The sequence below is a fragment of the Nicotiana tabacum genome, chromosome 10, assembly GCF_000715075.1.
Source record: "Nicotiana tabacum cultivar K326 chromosome 10, ASM71507v2, whole genome shotgun sequence".
Taxonomy (NCBI): domain Eukaryota; kingdom Viridiplantae; phylum Streptophyta; class Magnoliopsida; order Solanales; family Solanaceae; genus Nicotiana; species Nicotiana tabacum.
The window spans coordinates 137,596,201-137,624,052 of record NC_134089.1 but is presented as its reverse complement, the minus strand read 5'-3'; the positions used below and the strand labels follow the sequence as shown (position 1 = coordinate 137,624,052).

The following is a 27,852-nucleotide window of genomic DNA, read 5'->3' as shown; positions in this document are numbered from 1 at the left end:
ATGAACGATAAGAGGCAAGACACGTTTTATTAGGTTGCTGGTTCAATTTCCATTGGTCATTAACTTTTACTTATCAAAAAAAAAAAAAAATAGAACTTCAGTCTCGACCCGAAAATGCGAGAAGGGTTTTTCTATTAGCTCTTCACAGAGCATGAAAATAGGGGTTTTAGGCTCATCACCAAATCCTTCTCCCAACTTATCCTGCACAGACATCGAATCTACAAATTCGCACCCAATGCTTAAAACCCTAGTTCGGGTTTCATAAACCCCTAAAATCTCTGCAGAAAAAGATGGTAGCAGCTGCTTTCAATGGCAGAGCAAAGCTGACCACTTTAACTTTCTTATGCCATTCTTGTTTCAATCGATTGAACTATAGTGTCGCTGTTGGGTTACACTCCTCTGCTAAAGGAATTCGGGCATTCAACACACTACATCGGTGCAGAAATTTCTTTCTTAACGTGAGTATTTATTCTTTTGGATTTTAAGCCTCTTTACCTCTAAATGCTTATTCTTATATAGCTAGGGCTAGAAAAAGGAAACATACATGATATGCAAAGGTCTTTACCCTTTGGAGATTTTTCAGTTAGATGCTTCTTGCTCGGTGGATGAGCAGACTATTGCTTATTTCCTTGGCATGGGAAGCTTCATTAATTTAGACAACTTTTTCCTAATTCATGTGTAAAAGAGCTGTTAGATAAAGGATTTTTTGTGTGCGAAGAGTTAGTTATTGTCATAATAGTAACCAGTCAAAAGAAGTGAACTTTTTGACGAGCTGGCCCAACTAAGCCGGCTTTTGATCTTTCATAAGAGATATGATCTATGGAAATGTCATTTAGTAAAAGTTGCTGTCTCTTCAGTTTTTTCATTTCCTTGTTGTTTCCCTTGATTTGTTTGGGTGGGGCGTTTTGGGGGTGGTGGTTGAGCGAAACGGGAGTGGATTAAAGTGGGGTTATTGGGCTTTGACAGTGAAGTTGCTCTGTTATGATCTAGTTCATGGAAATAGCTTACGAAATATCTTGTGCAGAGTCTGAACTATGATAGCCACGAATACTCAGATAAATTTTGTACTTAGAAAGCCTGTTTGAGTTTATGGGTTGGTTGTAGCCATGATTTTGTTCTTAGAAGGCCTGTTTGAGTTTATGGGTTGATTGTTTAGGCTCCCTTCACATTTAACACAGAGGATACAATATTGAGATTAGAAACTCTTTATACAACAACAACAACAACGACCCAGTATAATCCCACAAGTGGGGTCTGGGGAGGGTAATATGTACGCAGACTTTACCCCTACCCCGAAGGGTAGAGAGGCTGTTTCCAGGAGACCCTCGGCTCAACAAAACAACAGGAGCCGATATATTAGTACCATTAAAATGCATAATAAAATAACAGCATAATAAGAGATATGAAATACAGAATACGAAATACGAAATAGATGACTGGTATAGTAAAACTAGCAGGTAAAGCCCTGCATCAATAGACGACCAATGACATTCTCAGTCTAACTCCTAACTGGCTAGTCTCACTCTATTGTGTTGTAGAAATATTCATAACCCTCCCCTAACCTACAACCTTAATGCTCGACCTCCATAATTCCCTGCCAAGGGTCATGTCCTCAGTAATCCTAAGTCGCGCCATGTCATGTCTGATCACTTCTCCCCAATACTTCTTAGGTCGTCCTCTACCTCTCCGCATGCCCACTACAGCCAGTCGCTCACACCTCCTCACCGGTGCATCAGTGCTCCTCCTCTGAATGTGCCCGAACCATCTGAGTCTTACTTCCCGCATTTTGTCCTCCATGGGGGCCACACCCACCTTCTCTCGAATATCTTCATTCCTAATCTTATCCATCCTTGTATGCCCGCACATCCACCTCAACATCCCTATCTCTGTTACTTTCATCTTCTGGATGTGTGAGTTCTTTACCGGCCAACATTCAGTTCCATATAACATGGCAGGCCTAACCATTGCTCTATAAAACTTACCTTTTAGTAATGGTGGCACTTTCTTGTCACACAAGACTCCCGACGCTAACCGCCACTTCATCCACCCCACCCCTATACGGTGTGTGACATCCTCGTCAATCTCCCCGATCCCCTGAATAACCGATCCAAGGTACTTGAAACTACACCTCTTGGGAATGACTTGAGAGTCAAGCCTCACTTCAACTCCCGCTTCCGTCGGCTCAACTCCAAATTTGCACTCGAGGTATTCCGTCTTCGTCCTGCTCAACTTGAAACCTTTAGACTCAAGAGCATGTCTCCAAATCTCTAGCCTCTCGTTGACGCCGCCTCGTGTCTCGTCAATTAGAATAATGTCATCAGCAAATAGCATGCACCATGGCACCTCCCCTTGAATATGATGAGTCAGTGCATCCATCACCAGGGCAAATAGGAATGGGCTGAGCGCAGACCCTTGGTGCAACCCCGTAATAACTGGAAACTCTTTATGCTACACTAAATTATGAGATTGTAAGTTTTTTACTCTAGTCTTTGTTACGAACAGCTTTATTGCATTGAATGGATAAGATGTTCTGAACCAGGCTTCATTTCCCTCTTACATTCCTCTATCTTGAGGCACTTGCTTTAGCTGTTTTTATTAGTAACCTACATGGTTTTTGTATTTTAATCTTGTGATTTACTGCTAATTTCTAATACAGAATTGTATTGAATCCATCCCAGTTGGAGTCCTCTTCAATTGGCCGTCTTTTATTCCTAGTATCTTTTCCGGCAGCTTCCAATCGATCTCAACCCAAGCATCCCCTGCTGAATTTGTTGATGAAGTGTTGACGGAAGTCCTCTCGGTTATGGCTAATTCTCAAAGTTCAGGAGAGGAACTCTGTGCTGCTTACATTGATAAGTTTTGCAATGACAGAAATCTATCAGCAGCCACTAAGCTATTGCAGACGTTGCATGATAAAAATATCCTCCTTCCCCCTATTGCATACAATCGCTTTTTTAAAGCTGCAGGCGAGGAAAATGATATTGGCCTTCTATGTCAGAGTTTCAAGGATCTGTTAGTATCTTGCAAATCTCTGAATTCATCTACATATCTTATCTTTGCTCAGGCTTTTATCAGGGAAAATGATGTTGCCTGCTTACTAAGCTTTGTCCGGGAGATTTCCGAGTTGATTTTTCCAAGTACTGCTACAGTTATGAATAGGATCATCTTTTCCTTTGCCGAATGTGGACAGATTGATAAGGCCTTGCTGATCTTTGATCAAATGAAGAGTTTGAAATCTAAACCTGATGTGGTTACATATAACACCATTTTGGGAATATTAGGCCGGTGTGGTAGAACAGATGAAATGCTTAAAGAGTTTGTGGCCATGAAAGAGGATAGTCTAATTCCTGATATTGTTTCTTATAACACCGTAATTACTGGACTGCGGAAGGTAGGCAGGCTTGAGTCATGCTTAGTATTTTTCAAGGAGATGTGTGAGAGAGGAATTAAACCAGATTTGCGGACTTATAATGCTTTGATTGACAGCTTTGGAAAATGTGGTAATATTGAGGAATCACTGAGATTTTTTAATGAGTTGAAGCTCAGGGGATTCCGCCCATCAATTCATGTTTACAGATCACTGATCAGTAATTTAAAGAAGATGGGGAAGTTGGAGTTGGCTGTTGCTTTTTCAAATGAGATGAAGGAATCAGTCTCAAACCATCATGGACCAAACCATATTCAACGGAAAAACAAATAGTTTTGCAGTTCAAAAGTAATAGTGGATACCGGTTGAGTAATGTTGATAACGAGCATCAGTTTGCTCCATGTTGTTGCTGCTGCTATCTTCAACAAGAATGGATCTGTTGTGGTATGTATTTCATAGAATATAATATAATGTTCATAGTATATGAGTACTGTTATTATAGGCGCAAACTCTCATTTTGAGTTCTTGCTTTGCGTCTTTAAGTTAAAGAATATTTTCTTTTGGTTACAGGCCAGTAAAATTTGAAGACGAGCCATCTGGTCCATCATAGGCTGGGTTGCCCACGTTTGGTGATGGATCTCTGATTCGACTACACACCTTATCTCTAGGGAGATGGATATTCACCAATTTTTTGAGGTGCTTTCTTTCTTCTGTTGGTTCTTACTATGCCCCTATTCCATCTGAGAGAGAAAAATACTTCTAGTTGAAGATTGGTGGTGTAAATATCAAATTACATCTTTTTGGATGTTGTAACCTCCTTCATTAGTAGTTCAGTGCAAATTGTAAATGGTGAAAAAGGGATTCTACGCTGCATGAAGCATGAAACATTTTGCAGAAGAAACAGAGATTTAAAAATTGTTTAATGTGTCTCATCCTGACCCTTGTATGAAATAATCTCACCCTCTTTGTTCTGTATCTCATTGGTGAACCATTTATTCTCATGATTCATTTTAAGGCTTAAGCGTTTAGCAATTACTTGATGCAATTTATTTTAGAGGAAAATCTCTCAAATGCTTAATGAGTAAAGTGCAAAAATTCTTGCAGACATGTGAAATTCCATTTATATAATGAAAAAGTATGTGTCTAATAATATACCCTTGATAAATGCCAAAGAGACTAGTAAAAAGCTAAAGAATATTGATGAATATTACTTGGAACCAGGAAATTGTTTCAGGAAATATAATCCAAACAAAATTTCTCAATTATGCTAGTAGAAGTGCTCAATTACAGTAAGTAAAGAACAACAAATTAAAGTTGTGGTAAAGTCGAAAAGTCTTGATGCTGTTTCAGATTCTGCTAGAGTCCCTCCCAAATGTGAAACGCCTTATCCAATCAGATACCACTAGCACCCTTGTACGCCAGCTGACTAGCTTGCTGAAATTTGAAACAAAGCACATATTAATTTGTAACTGTAAAACATATATATTGTTTAGGTGCGAGTAAAAGTATTTTTTTGTAATGTGACAGACTTCTTACCTAGCATATACTGAATACCAGAGCCACTGGGTACTGTGACCTATTGAAACCCAGTCTCCAGGGAGTTGAGCTGCAGTCTGTTCCCCACCCAATGGTGCAAACTGCCCCAAATGCCTATACCTGTAAGAGAGGGGAAAAGAAGGGATAAACCAACAAATATTAAAGCACATAAGATCAGAAAAGGTAAGAGTGAAACACTAAGTTGTCAACTCTAAGCAAGAGTGGTTCATATGATTCCCTAGAATATGCATGTCCATTTTCTTCATAATCAAGAGGTTCATGTTTCTGTAATCATCCCCATGTAATCTTGCTAGAGATGATTACTTAAGTAGTTAGAGTTGATGGTGGAAAGTAAGTAGTGATTTCATGCTACCTAAAAGGATGGAAGCGATGGCGGCCCGTTCCTCGGAATCTTAGTGGTCCTTCTGGATTAGCTTCACATATTTCCATGCGATTGAAACAGTTAGCAAGGTAACTACCTTGTTGAGCAGCAACCTAGTGTAGAAAATAGCAACAAAAGCATGAGATGAGGAATTATAGAAGCATATATACCAAGATAAATTGATGATCTATATATTTGCCTGTGCTGTAGCAGGAAGATTTTTCATCTGGGAGTCTACTTCAGCAAGTAGTGACTTGAACTTTTCAATGTTAATTTCAGCATCTTCTTCTGAACTCTTTAGTAAAGCATTAAAGTTGTTCAGCTGCCTTTTCTTCAGATAAAGATCCACTTGAGGATACCTCTCACATATGTCATGGATCACTTCTTTAAAATCTTCTGCTCTCAGGGTTCCAGAATTATCCTTGTCTGCCTTGCTAAATATGATTCCAATATCTTCCTGTAATGTAAATTGAAATTCTAGATATTTAAAAGAACGATTCCAATATCTTCCTGTAATGTAAATTGAAATTCTAGATATTTAAAAGAACTCAACTTAGTTCCTCAACTTGTATAAATATAAAGGAAAATCATCCACATCCGTTTTAATTGTGTCAGCAAGCTTTTTAGAAACCATAAAAACTAAAATGAAAAGAAGTATAAACAAAAAAAAAAATGAAACAAAAACATGAAGTATGAGCAAGATATTGTTCAATTCCTGATCTTGAATTTCAAAGTTGTACCAATATGAGGGAGAGTGAGGGGAATGGAGAAGTATACTTTAGTTGGCGCAAAAATCAACTTATTTTGAGAAGTGCTTTTCTCAAAAATATTTTTGGTAAGAAGCAATTTGTGTTTGAATAATTAATTTGAAAAGCATTTCTGAACAACAATTAGTGGTTGACCAAGCTTTTAAAAACTGCTTCTAAGTATATTTTTCTCAAAATTGCTTTTCAAAAAAGTATTTTCTAGGAGAAGCTATTTTTTTCTGCTTCTGCTTCGAGATAAAGCACTTTTTTTTCCTTGTAAAAGTTTGGCCAAACATTTCAACTTTGAAAAAAAAAACATTTTTTTAACAAAAGATGGTTTTGACTTTGGAGAAGCTGGGCCAAACAGACTATTAGTATATTTAGAATTAGTAAATGGGAAAAGTTGTACTACTTCAGTTACTCAATCAGGGATTAGAAGTAGAAAAGACCATTATACAAGTTGAAGCCTCTTCAGATTCCAAGAAACTATTTGATTACTCAAACTTAGTATAAGAAATCAATCTAGATTGATTAAGTGTACCATGACTTTGCGTTGGTTTATTGTGGCACAATCACCTAGAGCATAAATATCACTGCACCCTTCAACTCGGAGCCATTCATCCGTTGCTAAGACTCTCCTATTTGTCTGCATGCCATCAACAAACAGAAGTTCATCTTTTGAACCAACAAAAACAGATTGGCACTAATCACATTAAGGACGCACTGATGCAGTAATAATAAAGTGAACATACCTGACCAATTTGCTTCATGAAATCCATAATGACAGGGCGAGTTCCAATACCAGTAGACCAGACACACATTCCATATGGTATAGTAACAGTTTGGCCAGTGCTTCTCTCTTTGGTTGATATTTCGCGATCACTTACTTTCACCACCATTGACCCAGTTTTCAGCTGAATACCATCTCTCGCAAATTTTTCCTCAGCAAAAGCTGTAATTCTTTTGTCAAACCTGAAAAAGTGAAAGCCAACAATAATCTCTGAGGAAGCAAACAAGTTACAAGCTAGTATAATGTAGTAGGGTGGAGAATGTTGTTGTACATGTTAAGTATATGATCCCCAGCCTCAAGGAGTGTTATCCTCGCGTACTGTTTAAGGGAAGGATACAACTTGGCGAGATCCTCTTTCACAAAATCATGAAGCTCAGCAGCAAACTCCACGCCCGCTGGACCACCTCCAACAACCACAAAGTGAAGAATTCTCCTTCTCTCCTCTTCACTTATGCTGGGAATGCTTGCCCTCTCAAAACAATCTATCACATTCCTACGAATTCTTTGAGCATCTTCTACTTCCTGCAAAAAAATATCATTGCTCGCCCTTCAAATACTTCAATTCATTGGCTCATTAATTCAGTAAAGACAGCTACCTTCAGAAAGTGTGCATTCTCTACAACACCAGGGGTGTTGAAAGTATTTGCTCGAGCTCCCATAGCGATCACCAGATAGTCATAATCTACGGTAAACTCTTCTGTGCCACCTCCGAAATGACTTTGTTGGGTTGTTTTACAGTGAACTTTCTTGTTTACTGTGTCAATCTTGTAACATTCAGCTTCCTTGAAATCAGCATCAAACTTTTTCTGTACACACATACAAGCTTATTGTATTACAAATACTTAAAACTCCAGAATTTTGAATATGCAAAAAAGATGATGGATACGTATATATACCTTTTTGACAATATTGCGAATTGGTTCTACAATGCTTCTTGCTTCAACTGTGCCACAGGTGACACTAGGTAACAGAGGAGTGAAGGCAAAATAGTTGCGAGGAGACACGACCTGAACAGAATACGAAGGGTCTTTCAAATTCTTAAGGAAACTTGTTCCGGCCCAGCCTGTTCCAAGCACTACTACTTTCTTCTTCTTAGCATCATTTTGACCTGCATCAGCATATGCAGTATGACATACTGCACCTAGTCCTCCACCACTGCAAGTCCAAAGCAAATCAAATGAATTAATCAGAGTCAGCGATCGACATGGATTATCCATGTATTTCACTCTACACGGTCTTCATTCCCATATGAAAAAATTGCAGGCAAATTTAATTTACACGAAAAGAAAAAAAGACCTTCAAATAAAAAGTTGCAATTCATTATATATGAATGTAGGTTTATCTTTGGAAAAACAGAATTAGAATTTAGAATTTTCTTTTCACGTCCCAAGATGCAGAGTCTTACCTACCCAAATTATTAACTTTAAGTGGCACTACATCACTTGGATGACGAGAGCAAATGTGCATTAATTTCAAGCTATTTTAATACACGCACTAGTTTTCTCTAGTTTTAGTTTTGAAATTATGAATTATCAGGCTAAAATAAACCATACACATTGCAGAATCAGATCAAATTCCTCTATATGGAACGAGAATGGAAAATGGTTGCAAATATAAATAAAAAATAACATTGATGACAGCCAGACGTAGCAAATGCAGATTACATATGTAAGCTCTCTGACTAGCAAAAAATTTAACTTAATTAGACCATAACAAATCTGGAAATCCTATATCCATTGGCATCGGTCTAGAACAGTTCCTGACATCCAGTCAAAAGGCTGACGGACAAATTCAACAGAGGGGATTTAGTATGTTATGGTTTCGGGTACGTAACTTTGGCTCAGACCTATATATTCATTAAAAAATCTACTAATTTTATACAAATAATAGATTTTGAGCTCCAATCGAGTTGTGGTACAATTCAAACTCGAACTCATAAAGTTCAAATCCGCCTATGATATTAGACAAAGCACATACCACCAAATTTTTATTTTGAAATAAAAAAGAAGAAAAACTGAACAAAAACCAGACAAACAAGACAAAAATAAAAACGACTAACAAGCAAATGCTAAAATGAGGAAGAAATCATAGATGGTGAAACTAAAACAAGCTGGCTAAAACAGTACTGTTGCGCATGTTAATAAACAGAATTATCAAAGTATAGACTTTACATCACCCGAGTTCTAAGCAAGAAACATACAGAACAGCAAAACAATAGTGTAATAAAGAAAAAACGGTGAATGCAAAAGTTGACAGACCTAACAGTGAAAAGAACAAGAACTTTAGGGAGATGAGGGTAGTCATTGAAAGCTCTGGAGGCTCTCTGAAAGAAACTGTACCCACTCATTGTGTTACAATACAAACCCTAACGAATGAACTCTCTCTTTTTTTTACTTCTCTTTCAGTTTATATAAAGATGGAAACTAGGGATGAATTTGCAAACTTTCCATATATGAACGTAGTTGCAGCACAGCCACTTTTTATGGTTTGTTTTGTTTTTTCATGGCACACACAAACAAGTGCGAAAGCAGTGGAGTAACTGTCACGTAATAGGCAAATTTTGTATATATTGACTTGTCAAACCTAAAAGCTAGGGAACGTGTCATTATGGGGCAGATGGATCTGCATCTCCATGTTATGTTATTAGGAGGACTTTAGACCTTTTGGCCCGTACACCGTTTGATTCGGCTCCAGCTTGGCTAACAGCTGACTGGCCAAAGTAGAATCATACCTGGAAATACACTTTTCCTTTTTTTCACTATTACCCGAGTTTTTCCAAAACCAAAAGTATTGAAGTGTTTGGTCAAGCTTTTTGAAGAAAATAAAGTACTTTTGAGTAGAGTCAAAAGTAATTTTGGAGAAGCGGAAAAAAATAGTTTCTCTTCGAAAGCAATTTTTTGAAACACTTTTGAGAAAAATATATTTAGAAGCATTTTTAAAAAGCTTGGTCAAACACTAATTGCAATAATTCTAAATCTTAAAGCTATATGAATTAGTTAAAACTAAAAAGGATGCGTAACTTGTAAAATTAAAGCAATAAAAGTATAAATCTTAAATAAATTTTATGTTAAATATATTGACTGAGATGACTAAGAAACCATGTCGGACAAAGTTTCTTCTTTTAATGAGTTAGCAAAATACAATCAAGAATCTAAGTTTCTTCTTGACATATATTTCATGATTCAATCAGAAATTTAATATAATTTTTAAAAAAATTGTATTCATTTGGATAAGAATACACGAGCAACGCGCGTATCCTTAGACTAGCATTTATAAATATAATGTCATAACATTATTCAAATATTTGACAAAACTAATCTATCAATTCTAACTAAAAAATGAACTACATGCAATGTGAAATAACAAGACAATATTGTTAAAACAAGTAAATTGGAACCATAAATATAACACAATTTCAAAATTCGAAAAATAAAAAATAGTTTAAATTCCAACATAATAAATATAAGTTCCAATACGACTTAAGAATAGGTAACATAATAAGTTTATAGCCTCATTCAACAATGGAATTCTACTTTGATGACATCACCATTATATGCCATGCTTGTTAATGACTCATTATTTCTAGTATTAGGAGGTGTAGTTTCAAAAATTAGAATAATAATACGGTTACACTAAATGAAGAAAATAAAATATATGAGTAATTACATGGATTCACAAGAAGTAAAGGTAGATAAAAAAAGATAAATAATGTAAAAGAAAAATATATTTTAAAATTAAAAAGTAAAAATAAAATAAGAAATAAAAAATAATGGAAATAAACAATTATAAAAAATAAATTAAAATAGAAAAAGAAAGAAATTTAAAAGTAACTTTGTATTTATACAGTGTAATTACCATCAATTCTCATATCTCCTTAAAAATTAGAGAGAGTAAATTACACTCAATTCCATATTGACCAAATAATTAATTGGTCAAATAAATATGTCAAACCGTGTAATTATATCCAATTAAACGCAAATTCAATTCCCATGTGGCTTTCCAAATAGCCTCTAAGGAGATTCATAAACATTTAGCATTTGAATTATGACCTAGAGGAACTTTTGAACTTCCTTTAATAACTACACAAGAATTCTCGTAAATACTTATGTACACGGAATAATTATAACTAACTAAAGTTTAATCATATGAGTATTTGTTTAAACATTTTAATATCTCTCCTTAAACATTCCACTCAAATAAGATTAAAACAAATTCAAATTTAGTAAAACAATTAAAATTTAGACCGATAGTAATAATTTTCTAGGTTATCAGTTCTTATTTAGTGTAATAAATTTTCAGTGGCTTAATTATATAAATATTATTTATCAATAAACATAAAATTCGTTCAAAAAAAAGGAAAACTTAATATAGAGATAATGAAAACAAAAGTAAATATCCATATAGACCTCATTGTAGAACTTCATTACTTCTCATCTCCTCGATACAGAATCCATTTTTTTTCTCTCTATCTTTATGTAATGTCACGATCCGGATTTTACACTCTCGGGAATCGTGGTGATGCCTATTACTGAAGGCTAGGCAAGCCAACCAACTGAACTACTTACCGTATTTCCATTTTTAATCCGATAACAGTTTAGAGCTAACAATTTGATAACAACATAATTGAATAAGCGAAAGACTGCATTGTAAAGATTTGATAATACTGCTAATACCAATCCATAACAAATCTACCCAAGACTGGTGTCACAATTTCACAAACTGTCTAAGAGTACTACAAATAAAGGTATGAAAGAAATAAATACAACAATGTCCCTGGAAATACATGAAAGAAACAGGAATAATAGATAGAAGGAGATGCCAAGGCCTGCGGATGCCTGTAGGACTACCTCGGGTCGCCTGATGAACAAGAAACAACAATCTTACCGCGGTCCGAAGTCTACAACACTGGGATCTGCATAAAAGAGTGCAGAGTGTAGTATCAGCACAACCGACCCCATGTGCTGGTAAGTGCGTAGCCTAACCTCGGCGAAGTAGTGACGAGGCTAGGACCAGACTACCAAATAAACATGTACAGTTAAATCATATACAACGGAAAATAAAAGCAGATATTCACAGTATAGATGGGGGAGAACATGTTGTGGGGAGTATCAGATAATAACAGAAAAACAACAAATAAATATGAGGATCACCACGGTTCAATTGAAAATAGGAAGGGGGGAGGGGGAATCATGCTGCGGGGTACAACATGTATCAACAAGAAACCAGTAATTAAATGTAGAGAAACCGTAACTCAGTTATCAGTAAAAATCAGGAAATCGAAGACAAGTGCACGACATCACCCTTCGTGCTTTAACACTCTCTCACCAAAATAATACACGGTATCACCTTGCGTGCTTTAAAGAGCTGGAGGCGAAGTTGGCTGCACTGAATGGACAAATGGCCTCGCTGAGGGCGGAGGAGGAGATTCGATATTCTCAGCCTTCTACGTCTCGTACCTCAGCCGATCCGGTCGTGCCCCGCCGTTTGTATGCGTTGTGGGTCCATGCGGAAGCCCGGCTTGATGTGTATAAGGCTTTTCATGCCGAAGGGAGGGCCACTGAGGCAGAGGTTCAAGCTGTGCACACCGAAGCTCGTGAGGCATGCGGGTACGACCCCCTCACACCTGACGGGGATGACATCAACTCTGATGATGCAAACCGCCTTGCTTCAGATTCGTGGTATGAAGATGCTTACCCCGCTGGGGACGATGTGTAGTCTCTCTCTTTTTTTGTACTTGTTTTTGTTCAGGGGTTTTTGCACAGGGCGTACTTGAGCCCGTTTATAAGTGTAAATAATATTTTGCTATAATGTAAAATTTACTTTGTCACCTTGTTCCTTTTTGCTTTTATCAAACCCATGGTATTGTTGACGCCCTTGGCTATTGGGATATCGCTTCAAACTATTGTTGAAGTGGAATCCCGTTGTAGTTCGAACGAGGTCGAGCCTTTATTTTCGTCGATGGCCTTGTCCATTAGGATGTTGCTTCGAACTGTCGTCGAAGTAGAATCCCATCGTAGTTCAAATGAGGTCGAACTTATATTATCGTCGATGGCCTTGGCCATTGGGATGTTGCTTCAAACTGTCATCGAAATAGTATCCCGTCAGAGTTCGAACGAGGTCGAACTTATATTATCGTCGATGGCCTTGGCCATTGGGATGTTGCTTTGAACTGTCATCGAAGTAGAATCCCATCGTAGTTCGAACGAGGTCGAACTTATATTATCGTTAATGGCCTTGGCCATTGGGATGTTGCTTCGAACTGTTGTCGAAGTAGAATCCCGTCGTAATTCGAATGAGGTCGAACTTATATTATCGTCGATGTCCTTAGCCATTGGGATGTTGCTTCAAACTATCGTCGAAGTAGAATCCCGTTGTAGTTCGAACGAGGTCGAACTTATATTATTGTCGATGTCCTTGGCTATTGGGATGTTTCTTTGAACTATCGTTGAAGTAGAATCCCGCCGCAGTTCGAATGAGGTTGAACTTATATTATCGTCGATGGCCTTAGCTATTGGGATGTTGCTTCGAACTATCGTCGAAGTGGAATATCATCTTAATTCGAATGAGGTCGAACTTATATTATCGTCGATGGCCTTGTCCATTGGGATGTTGCTTCGAACTGTCGTCGAAGTAGAATCCCATCCTAGTTCGAATGAGGTCGAACTTATATAATCGTCGATGGCCTTGGTCATTGGGATGTTGCTTTGAACTGTCATCGAAGTAGAATCCCGTCGTAATTCGAACGAGGTCAAACTTGTACTTTTTGGGGATTTGATCGTATTCCCGTAGAAAGACGTCACATGTCGACTAATGGAGATCTGGTTCTACACATACAATGGAGATTTGATTTCGTACATACAATGGGATTTGATTTCGTACATACAATGGGGATTTGATTATCTATATGCATTCCCTTCATTACTTCGTCTCCGGGATCATATCGACGGGTCGATGTAATGAACAACACGTCAACCCTTGAGGCGTCCCCCTTGCCGCATCGTTAAAACCCTCCCCGGGAAAACCCGATTGGGACAAAACCTAGATGAATGAAAAAGAGTACAACTTAGGTGACGCCTTCTCTTAAAAGTGGAAGTGCTTGAGATGGGTGAAGTTCCAGTTGTTTTAGAGTAGTTTTCCCTCCATTGTTTCTAGTTGGAACGCTCCTTTTTCTACTACTGCTATGATTTTGTATGGTCCGTCCAAGTTTGTTCCCAATTTTCCTTCATTAGGGCCTTTTGATGCTTGTGTTTTGGCCTTGAGGACATAGTCGCCGACTTTGAGTGGTCGCACCTTAGCTCTCTTGATGTAGTATCTTTTTACTTGTTGCTTCTGAGCTACCATTCTTATGTGGGCCATGTCTCTTCGTTCTTCGACTTCATCCAGATTTTGTAGCCTACTTTCATCGTTTCTTGGTCCGCTCTCGTTGGAGTATCTCAAGCTAGGTTCCCCAACCTCGATGGGTATAACTGCATCAGTCCCTTAGACCAGTGAATATGGTGTTTCCCCTGTGCTCGTTTTGGCGTAGTATGGTATGCCCATAATACTTTTGGTAGTAGTTCGGGTCGTAGCCCTTTAGCTTCCTCAAGCTTCTTTTTCAATATGTTCAGTATTACTTTATTGGAGGATTCGGCTTGACCATTGGCGGCAGGGTGGTATGGCGTGGAGAGTATTCGCTTGATGCACCACTTTTCGAAAAACTCAATCGTTCTTTTTCCGACGAACTGAGGTCTGTTGTCGCAGCTGATTTCCTTGGGGAAGCCAAAACGGCATATAATATTTTTCCATATGAAGGCGATGACCTCCTGCTCACGTATCTGAGTGTATGCACATGCTTCCACCCATTTAGAGAAGTAGTCAGTTAAAACCAAAAGGAAGCGTACCTTACCTCGTCCTGCTGGGAGGGGGCCGACTATGTCCATTCCCCACTTTATGAACGGCCATGGCGAAGTCACTAAATGAAGGAGTTCTCATGCTTGATGTATCATAGGGGCATATTTTTGACATTGTTCACATCTCCTGACATAGTCGGCGACTTCTTTTTTCATGGTGGGCCAGTAGTACCCGGTGCGAATGAGGCATCGGACGAGGGCGCGGTTTCCCGTGTGGGTGCCGCAGTGCCCTTCGTGTACTTCTTCCAGTACTCGTTTTGTTTGATGTGGCCCAAGACATTTGGCTAGGGGGACGCCGAATGTTCTTTTGTAGAGATCACTATTTATTAGGCTGTACTGGGTTGCCTACACCCCGAGTTTCTTGGCTTCTTTTTTGTCTTGCGGGAGAGTCCCATCCTGCAAATAGGCTACGAAGCAGGTACGTAGTCCCAAGTTATGTTTATAGATTGTACCTCGACGTGGTCTATTGCGGAATGAAGGAGGGTGACCACGTTTTCCCTGTTGATATTCTTTGGTGGCCGCAGCTAGTTTAGCAAGGCCGTCTACTTCGATATTCTGCGCCCTCGGTATTTGGTCGAGGTGGCATTCGTCGAATTCTGGCAGTAGTTTGTGGATTTCTGATTGGTATCTTTGTAGCCTCTGCTCTTTGATTTGGAAAGTCCGAGTGACCTGATTCACCATGAGTTGAGAGTCACAGTGGAGGACGAGTCGTCGAGCGCCATATTTGAGGGCTAACTTCAAACCTACAATCAAAGCTTCATACTCGGCCTCGTTGTTAGTCATCTCGGGGCATCGTATGGACTGGCAAATTACTTTGCCTATAGGGACCTCGAGAATGAGTCCCAATCCCGACCCCGAGGCATTAGAGGCACCATCGGTGTAGAGGACCCAGAGGTCGTTACGTGTAGAAGTGCGGAGTGTTTCTTGTTTTACCTCGGGCAATATTTCCGTGTTGAAATCAGCGACGAAGTCTGCGAGCACCTGCGACTTGATGGCAGTTCGTGGTTGGTACGTTATGTCGTGCTCACTTAGTTCTATGGCCCATTTTGCTAGTCTACCTGATAGTTCGTGTTTGTGTAGTATACCCCTTAGAGGGAAGGTTGTTACCAATTTTATGGGGTAACATTGGAAGTACAGTCTAAGCTTCCGTAAAGCTATGACCAATGCCAGAGCTAGTTTTTCAAGGTGGGGGTACCTCGTCTCGGCATCGATTAAAGTTTTGCTGATATAGTAAATCGGAGATTGCGTACCTTTATTTTCACGGACCAAGACTGCGCTTACCGCAACTTCGGAGACTGCTAGATACACAAGTAGGCATTCACCTGGGTCCGCTTTGACTAGTAGTGGTGGCGAGGATAGATACGTTTTCAGCTTCCTCAGGGCATCGATGCATTCATCGTTCCATTGCAACCCGTGGTCTTTCCTTAGTATATTGAAGAATTTATGGCACCTATCCGAGGATCGTGAGATGAACCTTGATAGGGCGGTTATTCGTCCTATCAATATTTTCACCTGCTTTTTGCTGGTTAGTATTTCCGTATTGCGTCGATGGTCTTGATTTGATCCGGGTTGACCTTGATTCCCCTTTGTGACACTAGGAAACTGAGGAACTTTCCAGAAGTCACAACGAAGGTGCACTTTTCGGGAATTAGTTTCATTCCGTACTGCCTTAGTATTTCGAAGGCTTCCTTCAGATGACTAATGTGATCTTCTTTCTTTGCCGATTTCACTAGCATGTCATCGATGTAAACCTCCATTGTCTTACCGAGTTGTTCTTTGAACATTTTGGTGACTAACATTTGATACATGGCCCCTGCGTTCTTAAGCCCGAACGACATCACCTTATAGCAGTACGTACCTCGGTGAGTGATGAAAGTAGTCTTTTCTTGATCATCTTCAGCCATTAGGATTTGGTTATAACCGGAGTACGCGTCCAATAAGCTCCACAGTTCGTGTCCCACTGTTGTATCAATAAGTTGGTTGATGTGGGGTAACTGGAAAGAGTCCTTCGGGCATGCTTTGTTTAAATCGATGAAGTCGACACACATTCGCCACTTTTCGTTCTTCTTTTTTACTATGACCACATTAGCGACCCATTGGGGATATTTCGATTCTCTGATGGAACAGTTGGCGAGTAATTTATCAACTTCCTCGCTGACTGCCTCATTGATTGCGACATTGAACTTTCTCCTTATTTGTTGTACCGATGGATAAAGTGGGTCAATATTAAGCTTGTGCGTGGTGATCTCCCTTGGGATTCTAGGCATATATGAGTGGGAAAAAGCAAACAAATCGGCGTTGTTAGTTAAAAACTCACGATACTCACCTGGCTCCGAGAGGTTGTGCCCAACATAAGCCTTTTTGATGCAGTCGGTGTTATCTAACTGGACGGGGTCAAGATCTTTTACGGTTGCCTTGCAAGCTTCTACAATGTTCGGATCTTTGATGGCCTTTACTTGTATGTCGGGTTTGGTGCCCGACATGGCTGATTGCTATGCCTCCTCACTTGCCCCTTTTAGCAGTTTTGTGTGTGTGCAATCTTGGGCGATCCGGTAGCATTCTTGGGCGGTACGTGGCTCACCTCGGATGTTGAATATCCCCCATGGGGTGGAAAATTTGATCACTTGATAGAAGCTTGAAGGGACGGCTCGCATGGCATGTATCCATGGTCGTCCTATAATGGCGTTGTAGGTCGTTTCCTGGTTCATGACGTGGAATGTTGTTTCCAAGGTGACCCCTCCTGCCAAGACAGGAAGCACTATTTCTCTAGATGTCCGCTCTACTGCATTATTAAAACTCGTTAGTGTTATGCAACACAGTATTATTTTATCCTCGAGCCTCATTTGCATGAGAACTCACGGTGAACAATACACACGCCGCTTCCGTCATCCACCATGATTCTTTTTACATCGGTATCAACAATGCGTAAATTTATAACCAAAGCATCATAGTGAGGGAAAGACAAACCGTCAGTATCTGACTTATCGAAGATGATACTATCTTCGAGGTCGTCATACCGTTCGGGGGCGACTGTCTGTTTGAGTCTGTGCGTGGTGGTGAACTTCACATGGTTGATTACCGTGTCATCGCCGCCGCCAATGATCATTTGTATGGTACGGGCTGGTGGCTTTGGAGGTCCTTGAGATGGGCCGCGCCCTCGAGCGAAGTTGGCCCTTCCTTTGTCGCTTAGCAGTTCTTTCAGGTACCCCTAGTTCAACATCCTAACTACTTCTTTCCGCAGACCTATGTAATCTTCGGTCTTGTGTCCTCTTTCTTGATGGAATTCACAAAGGACGTTCGACCTCCTGATGCTTGGATCTGATTTCATCTTTTGCTGCCACTGCACTTTCGTGCCCAGCTTCTCCAGGGCGCACACTATCTCTGAAGGGGAAACATAAAAATTATGAGCAGATAGTAGTGGAGACATACCTCTTTCGTTTCGGAGGCATGCAGCGTGTCGTGGCGCGGCGTCAGCATGTTGTGCAGGGGGCGGGTTGGATGTTTGGATATAGGGCTGATGCCTTTCGCAATTGAAACGTGGTGGTTGATCCCTTCGCCCGTCGTTACGTCGATCTCTCCTTGTCTCGGTCTGGACTGATGTTAATCGCTGAAGCGGACCGTTCAGGTCATCCTCGTCTGCCCTCACCTCGGCGCAATAGGCGTTGTGGATCTCTTCCCATGTGGTAGGGATGTACTTCATGAGTCTGCTGAGCAATTTTTTGGTTGCCTTTGATCCGCTCATGTTTAACCCATTTTGAAAAGCTGCTACTGCCATCCCTTCTGACACGTTCGGTAGACTCATTCTTACTCTGTTAAATCGGGCCAGGAAGTCCCGAAGTCCCTCGCCCGTCGTTCACCTAACAGCGAAGATATTATTGACTCTAGCCTCGACCTTCTTCGCTCCTGCATGAGCGGTGGCAAATTTATCTGCCATCTCTTCGAATGTCGATATCGATCGTGCTAGTAGTTGGGAGTACCAGGTCAATGCTCCCCCTATCAAAGTCTCACCGAACTTTTTTAGCAGCACAGACGGTACCTGCTCTTTTGATAGATCATTGCCCTTCACTGCGGTAACATAATGGATTAAGTGATCCTCTAGGTCTGTAGTCCCGTCATATATTTTCAAGTATGGCGACATTTTGAAAGTCTTTGGAATAGAATGTGGAGCAGCCCCTTCACTGTATGGTTGTTCGACGAATTGGCCCACATTGCATTTTGGTAGTAGCTTCGGAGCGCCTGGTATTTTGTTAACCCTCTCCTGATGTTCCTTCATTTGGTCACGGAGCGTTTTGTTCTCATTTTCCATCTCTTCCATTTTCTTTAAGATGGCCATGAGTGCATTATCACCTGCATCAGTAACAGTGCAGGTATTACCTGTTCGTGTAACACTCGTCTCATCGACGGTAGCTGCGATTTTTGTAGGTGGCACGTCTCCGATATCTCCTTGAGTGGGTTTCTCAAGCATGTTGCTCAAAGCACTCGTTAATCATTCTTCGAGCAACCTTTTGACTGCTAGTGGTGCTTCCCCTATTGTGGATGTTGAGGCTCCTCTTTCGCAGCAAGACCATTAGATCCCCGTATGGAAGAGGTGAGATCTCCACCTCCAGTGTAGCGCTTGGTGTTGTATTCTCATTGTTTTCTCTACCGGCGTTGTTGAGGGAGTTCAGGAGATTACTCGGGACATCTGCTACCGCCTTTAGCCTCGCTTCCTTTTCCGCCATCGTTGGTTTTTATGAAGTTTGAAGAAAAGTAATTATCACCTTCAGGAATCTATATGAGAACTATGATTTCAGCTATAGAAATCCCCACAGACGGCGCCAAATTGTTTGACTCAAAAGATGTTAAAATCTTTTTGATCAAATTAATCAAAGATGAAGGGGTAAATCGTAGCTGAAGAAAATAATCTCTAGAATAATAATAGGCAAGGAGAAGAGAATTGCAAAGTTTTTTTTTATTCAAGATTGAAAAGCTTCCCAGAGTCTCAACTGCCTCTTACAAGGTCTTTTGTTCCCCTTATATACTAGAGAAAACCCTTGTAAATTGTAAGAAATCAAATACAAAGAATATTCGGCAAAATATTCCTAATGGGCTTACATTACTACAAAGGTCGTACAGTTTCTTCTTTCGCCTTAAGGTCGTCTCCCTTGGGGCACAATTCGAAGGTACTCAGTCGTTTGTCGTGCTCGTCATAGGTCGAGGTCGGTCAAATTTGGACCCATACAGTTTTTTTAAAAAATTACGATATTTAGGGTGTGTTTGGTATAACGAAAAATATTTTCCGTGGAAATAGAAAATATTTTCTTGGAAAACAAGTAGTAATCTTATTAATTTTCTGGTGTTTGATATGCAAATTAAGGAAAATGACTTTTCAAGAGTATTTATAAATAATTTAGATATAACAAACATGAAGCCATAAACATTCAAACCAACAAACTTCCGAACGCACAAATTTCCTAAACTTTCAAATCGCTAAACTTTCAAAACCGCAGAATTTCGAACCCGTAAACTTTATAATTTCTAAACCCGTAAACTTCCAAACACATAAACCTCCGAACTCATAATTTTGGAAACATGACTTTTAGTCTAACTATAACAAAACATTCATGACTATAATTCAGTAATGTCAAATAAATTTTGCACAAAAAATTAGCTCAATGATTTATTAATTCGACTACTTCTTATAAGGGTGGCCTAGGATACAACGAAGTCAAAAAAAAAAAAGTTTGGCTTACTATTTAATGTTTCTTATACGAAAGAAACTTTTAAGTTGTGCCCAACGACCAAATTAATATATCAACAGAGCCCATTTTCAATTACACACGTCAACCCTTTAATAAAAGAGAAATTTTTATAAAGCAATATCTTTTAATAATAATTAATCATTTATAGATATTATTTGCTATATTACGAATTATAAATACTTTTTGTGATTATAAGATGTATTTGATATATTTAAACTATTGTATTCATGAATACAGTAGCAAAAATAGACGTGAATCAGAAAAGTCCAGCTAATCATTTGTTGTATTCAAATGTATTCGACTGTATTCATGAAGTGAAACGTGAGATTACAGTTGAACAGATTATTGTATTCGACTGTATTCACGACGTGAAATAGGGAATTACATTATTTTTAAAACGAAAAGTGAATCGATTAACATAATAGACTCCCAATATAACTCAACAAACTCAATTATAACACACAATATTATAACTGATTAAACAAATACTATTTAAAAAAATTATATTTTATAGATCTCTTTTAAGGTTTAAAATAATTAATTAAAAGGTATTTATAGAATATAATTTTTTTAAATAATATTTATTTAAAACAAATAAGATATTAACCTTCACTATAAAAGGTAAAAATTCCTTAATAAAATAGGTAACTAAGCACCCTACCTTGTCCGTCCACCCTCGCGCAAAATACACTCCCTGAGACGCCCGTTAAAAAGTAGACAAACAAAATTGTCTCTCTCTCACTTCCCTTCCGTTCTTTTCCCCAGCCCATCCCATGTCTTTATCTATTTCTCCCACTCCTCCCTTTCCGTTCTTCGCCACCAGCTCCCCCATTGCTTTTCTTTTTCTTTAAAATAGATCTAATTTTTCTTTTTCTTTAATTTCCGTTCTTATTTTGTTTTGATGGCTATTGTTTGTGTTTGGATTCCAAAAGATATTTTTCATTACGAGCAGGAGTTGAAACTATTGGATTTCTCTTTTTCTTGGGAGGCATCACTGCTGGCCTCGTTGTTTAGACACGGGTGAAATACTAATTTATGAAATGATTTTAAGGCGGCAATTCATGCATAAGAATGTTTTATAATCTCTGTTGTTATTATTACTTTGCAAATAATCGTTACTATCTAATAAGAAAGGCCGTTTGTGAAAAAAACATAACTTCTGGAAAATTTCTGGGAGCACTCAGTTCAAACCGCAGGTAGGTGTTCTGTCTTGCCATACAGTGACACTAATTCTAATTGAAATTGGCTACACAGCTTCACTCAAAATCACCTAGATACATAATTGCCTTCAAATTATTAAAGATTGTAATAATTCATTTGACACCGGCGTCACTAAAGATTGTAGTTATTCAGCGTCACTATTTTCTAACAGGTTCAAGAAAATGAACTATTTTCTAACAGGTTCAAGAAAATGAATTTTCACTAGAGTTCAAGGTCCTAAGTTACATAAATGTAAGATCAAGTTATCTAATATATTAATATGTAGTGCTGATATTTAACTCCAATCTCAGTGAAATATTCAAGATAGGAGGTGATGGACTGCACACATTTTATGAGTTTTCAGTTACACTCACTACCATCAATAGGCAAGGTGGCATATATAGTTCGATAAACTCAATACAAGAACATATATAATGGATTGTGTAGGCAAATTTCAAAAAAACTTAAATACAATTAAAAGCAATCTTGTATAGCAGGTAAAAATGTCGTGCTGTGATTTAAGCCCAATCTCGTTGAGAAGAACCTGATAAACAGCACTAACTTTATGAGTTTTTTCAGACCCTAACCCCACTATATGTTCAAGAGCAAGAGTATAGTTAAACTCAAATCATTTAAGTAAGACATACAAGTAGAAAAAGAAAAAAGCAAGGACAATAATAAAATTTAAGCCTCAGTGAAACCCATTTTAATCATGTTCAATGTAGAAAAACCAAGGAGGTTCCCCCTGCAAAGCAGGGACCTTGGCTTCACTACACCTCATAGTTGGATTGAAACATCATCGGCTGACAAATTACCAAAAAATTGGTTCGTTTATTTGTCAAACAAAAGATAATGGTAGATAAAAATAAATAATTCTTAATCTCAGAGAAATTTAATAATTTCATGATATTGTAGTAGCCTCAAGGGGTTCTCCCTGAAACAGGGTCTTGAGGCTAACTACAATCTCAAATACTATCCAGCAATTTCAGATATCCTCATCGATTTAATTATAAATTTAAAAATAATTACTTTACAAAAATTAAGAGACTCAGGTATATAAACAGCTCTATCAATCACAGAATATCAGAAGCAGAACTGGCATTAAAGCTGTATCTTATATCATCACTGCCAACACACACATAAAACAAAGATCAAAATTATAAAGATACTGAATTTACAATCATGAAAAATATATTAAAACAATAGGCAACAAATATTTTGTAAAAATATAAAAAGAATTAATTTGGCTCATATTAAGAAATTCAACCAATTTTTTGTTATGCTTCATAGATTGCTCTCAGAAGCGCGGATAATTCGTTTTAATCATCGCCAAACTTTAGTCATGAAAAAAAATAAATTATAATTGAAATTAAAATTTAACAAACAAACAAAAAAGCTAAACGTAAGCAGAGACATGTAATAATTGAAGACAAAAAGAGAATATAGATCGAAAACTTATGGAAGGGATGTAGCCGTTGATTTGACACAGATTAGCCATAATAAGAAGGTACAAAGGAGCTAAACTGCAACACTTAGCGGCGGGTAAGTTTAGCACGAGCTTTGGGGCTTCTAACTTCACTATTTTATACTCAGATGAGCCCGGGAGGCTACGTGCAATGATATCTTCTGCTTTAATATAATGAGAAATATAAGAAGAAAAATTCAACTGTAAACAGGAAAAAATGGAGAATTATTGGAACTTCATTGAAACAGAGGAGCGATGTTTGGAAGCAATATTCAGAAAGCTGAGAGTTTTGACTTATATAGCAAGAGGCAGCGCCTCTGAAACCCTAACTGATGTCCCCGTTCTGGATCTGGATCGGAGAGGTGAAGGCCCAGTACGCGTTACGGATCACTTTTCTTTCAATTTTGAAAGTGGGTAATTTGACAAAAATAGGATTATGCTGTGCCGCCGTTTAAATTTTGACCCGATAAGAATAATATTGGAAAAATAACCTCCAAATAAAATTTTGGAAAAAGCTCCTGAAAAGTTTTTACCAAAATTTTGGTTATATGCTATTTTTTTCAAGACTTTACTTAACCATGTCAAATTTAAATGATGGTCCTAAAAATGTCCACCCAACATAATTTATTTTTTAAAGCTACTATTTAAATTTCGTCCCATGTTAGGTCATGAGTTAACTTTTTTTTTTTTTTTTCTGATAGTGGTATTCGGCCTGCTTGTGCACCCTATCTATTCTATTGGATGTCTATTATCTTTTGCAAATATAAATATCGAATAATTTTGTCCACCAAACTTAAGCATTAACTTATGATTATATTTTTTTGGTTAAATTCATCCAACTATTTTTTTAAAGCTTAGCTTATTAGACTAATGAAGACGCAATTTAAAGAGTGGCCTCAAAGAAAATCATAAGGTGCAAATCCTTAATAATTTGCAAGTTGTGAATTTCAAATTTCTAATCCGGCCCACAAATTTCAGGTGGTTTGTAAAAGAAAAACTTGCACCCACTTCAAATATATCTCAGTGTCCATAATTCAGCCTAAGTCGATTTTTTCTTTTAAAAAATGGTATTTTTACTTTTAGGTTTTTTTTGATATTTTTCTCATGCCTTTCTTCATTTACTAATATCCATCATACGAGGCCTTGAAATAAAGTATGACATAACAATATCGAAAAAATCTGAAAAAATGACAATAAAGCTATTAATACATTATAGCACAAATTTGGAATTTTCTATTAAAACATGGTAGATTATTCTTCTAAAGTGCATCATCTCAACACTATAAAGTTTAGCATTCACTTTCAGTAGATGATCCGCCCAAAGTCATTAGATGTGTAAAAAATTAGGCATTAAATAAATTATGTTAAAAGTGTATGATTTTGGTAAAAACTTCTCAGAAAATGCAACAATCAAACAAAAATATGAGAAGCAGATCTAACTCATTGATACAGTTTTGGGGTACTTAATAGACAGTTAAAAGATGACTATTACACTATGTAATAAGTGAAGGCTTGCCGTACGATGAAGGGTATTTCTGGAAAGCTAGCTTGCTTTTTGGATAATTTAGTAATTTGTGTCATTCCATCTTAAAGACCTTACTGCAACTTTGCATGACACGTATGCCATCACTTATTCCTCTTGCAATGAATGGGAAACACGTAGTCTTTCTTTTTAAGTTTCATTTCATTGTTCATACCATTATTTCCTTTCTTTATTCCTTCTTCTCTTTGTATGACTCCTGAATCTTTTGTTCCCCAAAAAACTGCTTCGTTCTCTGATAACTCAATTTTTATACTCATCCCCGGAAAATTTTAACTAGGATATGAATATCTATTGGAAAAGTACAAATAGAGAGATTGAGATATTGAAAGTTTTAAGCTAAAGCGTAAAGTCAAGAAGCCGGGTCATGTCTAAAAGCAGAACCATTGTATCTTCATTAAGGTAGTTTTTTATGCTTGAGTCTTATAGTGTAAATACAGAATGAGATTATATAATTCCGATTTCCTTTTTTCTTTTCTTGATTTTTCATTTTTCCAACTCTACTATCAAATCTTATCAGCTTCTCTCTCTGTATTCATTTTTCGAAGTGTGAGCTATTTGTTTCGGTGAGTTTAATTTCTTCTGCAACCTTTCTTTTGTTTCATCACTTTCTTTGGCAATCACCATTCCTTGGGTATATTAGATTTTCTGTTCTTTTGGATTGTTTCTTGTTGAATCTTCTACATGCATGCCAATATTTTTTCTGATTTGCCTATGCATGTTTGGGAATAGATACCTCGATTCAACTTGTGAGAAATACTGCAAATAATATTTGTTTTCAGGATATTTTTCCTAATTAAAGCTGCTGAGGTAAAGCTTCCTTTTATTGAGGTAAATACTATTAGTTCCTTCTAATTAGTTTCCTATTTTCAATATAATCTATGTTATTGGAAGTCTTATGAATGAATGACATTAACTATTAGTATAAAGATAGCATCTATCTTTCTTCTTTGTCTCGTTTATACAGTTTGATTTTTATTCTTTTTCTTCCTTCCTGTCAATCCAAAAAATATGAGGATCTTGGCATTTAAGCTAGACATCATTGGCATTACATATTAGATTGATAGTTTTGATTCTCTTGCATAAATAAATTTTACTTTTTCGGCCTTATCTATTTTATGGATTTGAGATGCAAAAGGCATACCTGTATTTTGTTAAATATAGATTTACAGGTATTAGAACACCATGTCACAACGAACCGGCATCAATTATGAAGCTACGATGATCATATAACACCAGCTTTATCTGATTAAACATGCAAAATGCAAGTTGTAGATAAAAATCAAGAGCGAGAAAATCTTCACAATAAAAAGAAGACTTCAGAATTTTATCTTGCAAGATGAAGAGGTAATTTGATTTATCTTCTATCTAATTGTAACGACATGACCAGTCGATTTGAGCATTTGCACTTCGCTCGGTAGTTTCGGGGCACGAGTAGCTCTGTATGATGTATTAGGACTTGTGTGCAAAATTTAAGTTTATTCCGAGTTGATTTGATATGTTTCGGCATGAGTCATTGGAAGTCGAAAGTTCATTAAATTTGATTTGAGGTGTGTTTCGTCGTTTCGATATTGTTATGCGTGTTTTGAGGACTCGAGTAGGTCTGTATTATGATATGGAACTTGTTGGTATATTTCGACGGAGTCCCGAGGGGCTCGGGTGAGTTTCGGATAGGTTTGGGTTGTGTTGCGCTCGTTTTTCTATGTTTCGACGTTGTTTTTTCAAGCATAAATGGTACCGCATTGAACAAATGAGCTCCGATTTCTGTTTTGATTGAAGCATTAGATCTATATCGTAATTACGGAGCCATAGCAAAAAGAATCGTCAAATTTGGACATCGTATGAGGATTGTATGGTCATTTTACTAAGAATTGGGTTGCGAGATTTTTCAGATTAATTACGAAATTGCCAGAGCTGCGTATTTAAAAATCGGCACTATTTTCAAATATTGAAACCAACATATCTCCTTCAATATAAGTTCAAATGAAGTGATTCAAGAGCCTAACTTGATTAGAATTCCACAAGGACTCATTGGAGGTATCAAAAGTGAGTTTCAAGATCTTTTGGCATAAGAAATGAGATAGAACAGTGTTAAAACGACGGTATTGTGCATTTAACATATTTTGAGTTTTGAACATTGATTCAGAGTTGGATTTGAGTGAAACTAGTATGGTTGAACTCGTAATTGAATGGGCTGACAGATTTTGTGAGTTTTGTTGGGTTTCGAGGTGCGGGCCCTGGTTGGACGTTTTGGCCGATTTTGGGCTTTTGATTAAAGATTCAACCTCTTTCTATTGGGATTGGTTCCTTTAGCATTGTTTGATGTATTTGAGTTATTTTTTTATTACTTTCGAGTCATTCGGAGGTCGGAAGACGCGCGATGGGATTCTTGGAGCATCGTTTGGCTTGATCGGTGTTGGAATTAGCTTGTTTAAAATAATTAACTCTTCTAAACTTAGTGCTGAGGGTATAAAATCCCAAATTATTTGTGTTATGTGATTGGTGTTGAGGTAACGCACATGCTAGGTGACGGGCGTGTGAGTGTGTACCCTGTGAGTTGTGACTTTGTTGTTTCTAGGGCACTGAATAGTGGCCCTATTTTATTGATATCTGTGTTTTCACCATGTGATAAGATAAATAAGATGTACATCATGCTAGATATCATGTTTAGGCTTTATGTTGATAATGTTGAGACCCATAGTGGTCGTTTCTTGCTGTTAGGGGTGTTCATGGTTCGGTTTGGATCGGTTTTTCCCTAAAAAGAAACCAAACCAAGTAAGTCGGTTTTTCAAATATTAGAACCAAACCAAACCAATTAAGTCGGTTTTTTCTCGATTCGGTTTATGTCGGTTTTTCGGGTTTTTCGATTATTTGTCGGTTTTTTCTTAAATATAAGACATACACTACTAAACACACATTTCGGCGACCACATTTTCAACTTAACACTATCAAATCAATTGCCCTTTGAGAAATCTATTATTTACCAAGATATATTGATGATAATTGAATCAAATAGTGATGAATAATTTAAGGACTCAATTAAAAATATATTATTTTTAACATGAAATAGATTTTTACACTTACAAAAGAAAACTACCAACTAAACTAGAATGTAAAGGAAAAAAACTGTACTAAAAGTGCAAACGATTAATATCTAGTTTATAATTTTTAAAACTTTGTATAAAAGTATACATAT

At 37.7% G+C, this 27,852-nt stretch overlaps 2 protein-coding genes, 6 non-coding genes and 1 pseudogene across 8 annotated transcripts; 1 reads left to right on the top strand and 8 right to left on the bottom strand.

The window, feature by feature from the left end:
* Positions 1 to 4: 4 nt before the first annotated feature.
* On the top strand, positions 5 to 4,388 carry LOC107818470 (uncharacterized). The gene is made up of 3 exons (XM_016644496.2): positions 5 to 458; positions 2,657 to 3,811; positions 3,938 to 4,388. The coding sequence occupies exons 1-2, from the start codon at positions 291 to 293 to the stop codon at positions 3,698 to 3,700; spliced, it is 1,212 nt and encodes a 403-aa protein (XP_016499982.1). The 5' UTR covers positions 5 to 290; the 3' UTR covers positions 3,701 to 3,811; positions 3,938 to 4,388.
* A 156-nt stretch (positions 4,389 to 4,544) lies between these two features.
* LOC107818462 (external alternative NAD(P)H-ubiquinone oxidoreductase B3, mitochondrial-like) lies at positions 4,545 to 9,310 on the bottom strand. The gene is made up of 10 exons (XM_016644487.2): positions 9,080 to 9,310; positions 7,718 to 7,976; positions 7,418 to 7,627; positions 7,093 to 7,343; positions 6,784 to 7,003; positions 6,573 to 6,677; positions 5,485 to 5,742; positions 5,277 to 5,398; positions 4,904 to 5,023; positions 4,545 to 4,801 (listed from the first exon to the last, which is right to left on the bottom strand). The coding sequence occupies exons 1-10, from the start codon at positions 9,166 to 9,168 to the stop codon at positions 4,714 to 4,716; spliced, it is 1,722 nt and encodes a 573-aa protein (XP_016499973.1). The 5' UTR covers positions 9,169 to 9,310; the 3' UTR covers positions 4,545 to 4,713.
* A 12,619-nt stretch (positions 9,311 to 21,929) lies between these two features.
* LOC142165641 (small nucleolar RNA snoR97) lies at positions 21,930 to 22,036 on the bottom strand. Its single transcript, XR_012696295.1, has one exon. It is a non-coding gene; the product is annotated as a small nucleolar RNA snoR97 (small nucleolar RNA).
* Positions 22,037 to 22,152: 116 nt separating this feature from the next.
* On the bottom strand, positions 22,153 to 22,251 carry LOC142165639 (small nucleolar RNA snoR97; annotated as a pseudogene).
* Positions 22,252 to 22,339: 88 nt separating this feature from the next.
* LOC142165548 (small nucleolar RNA Z278) lies at positions 22,340 to 22,455 on the bottom strand. The gene has a single exon (XR_012696210.1). It is a non-coding gene; the product is annotated as a small nucleolar RNA Z278 (small nucleolar RNA).
* Positions 22,456 to 22,530: 75 nt separating this feature from the next.
* Positions 22,531 to 22,642, bottom strand: LOC142165550 (small nucleolar RNA Z278). Its single transcript, XR_012696211.1, has one exon. It is a non-coding gene; the product is annotated as a small nucleolar RNA Z278 (small nucleolar RNA).
* A 50-nt stretch (positions 22,643 to 22,692) lies between these two features.
* On the bottom strand, positions 22,693 to 22,785 carry LOC142165547 (small nucleolar RNA Z223). Its single transcript, XR_012696209.1, has one exon. It is a non-coding gene; the product is annotated as a small nucleolar RNA Z223 (small nucleolar RNA).
* Positions 22,786 to 22,895: 110 nt separating this feature from the next.
* LOC142165649 (small nucleolar RNA U36a) lies at positions 22,896 to 22,983 on the bottom strand. Its single transcript, XR_012696303.1, has one exon. It is a non-coding gene; the product is annotated as a small nucleolar RNA U36a (small nucleolar RNA).
* Positions 22,984 to 23,115: 132 nt separating this feature from the next.
* Positions 23,116 to 23,268, bottom strand: LOC142165652 (small nucleolar RNA snoR134). The gene has a single exon (XR_012696306.1). It is a non-coding gene; the product is annotated as a small nucleolar RNA snoR134 (small nucleolar RNA).
* Positions 23,269 to 27,852: the final 4,584 nt, after the last annotated feature.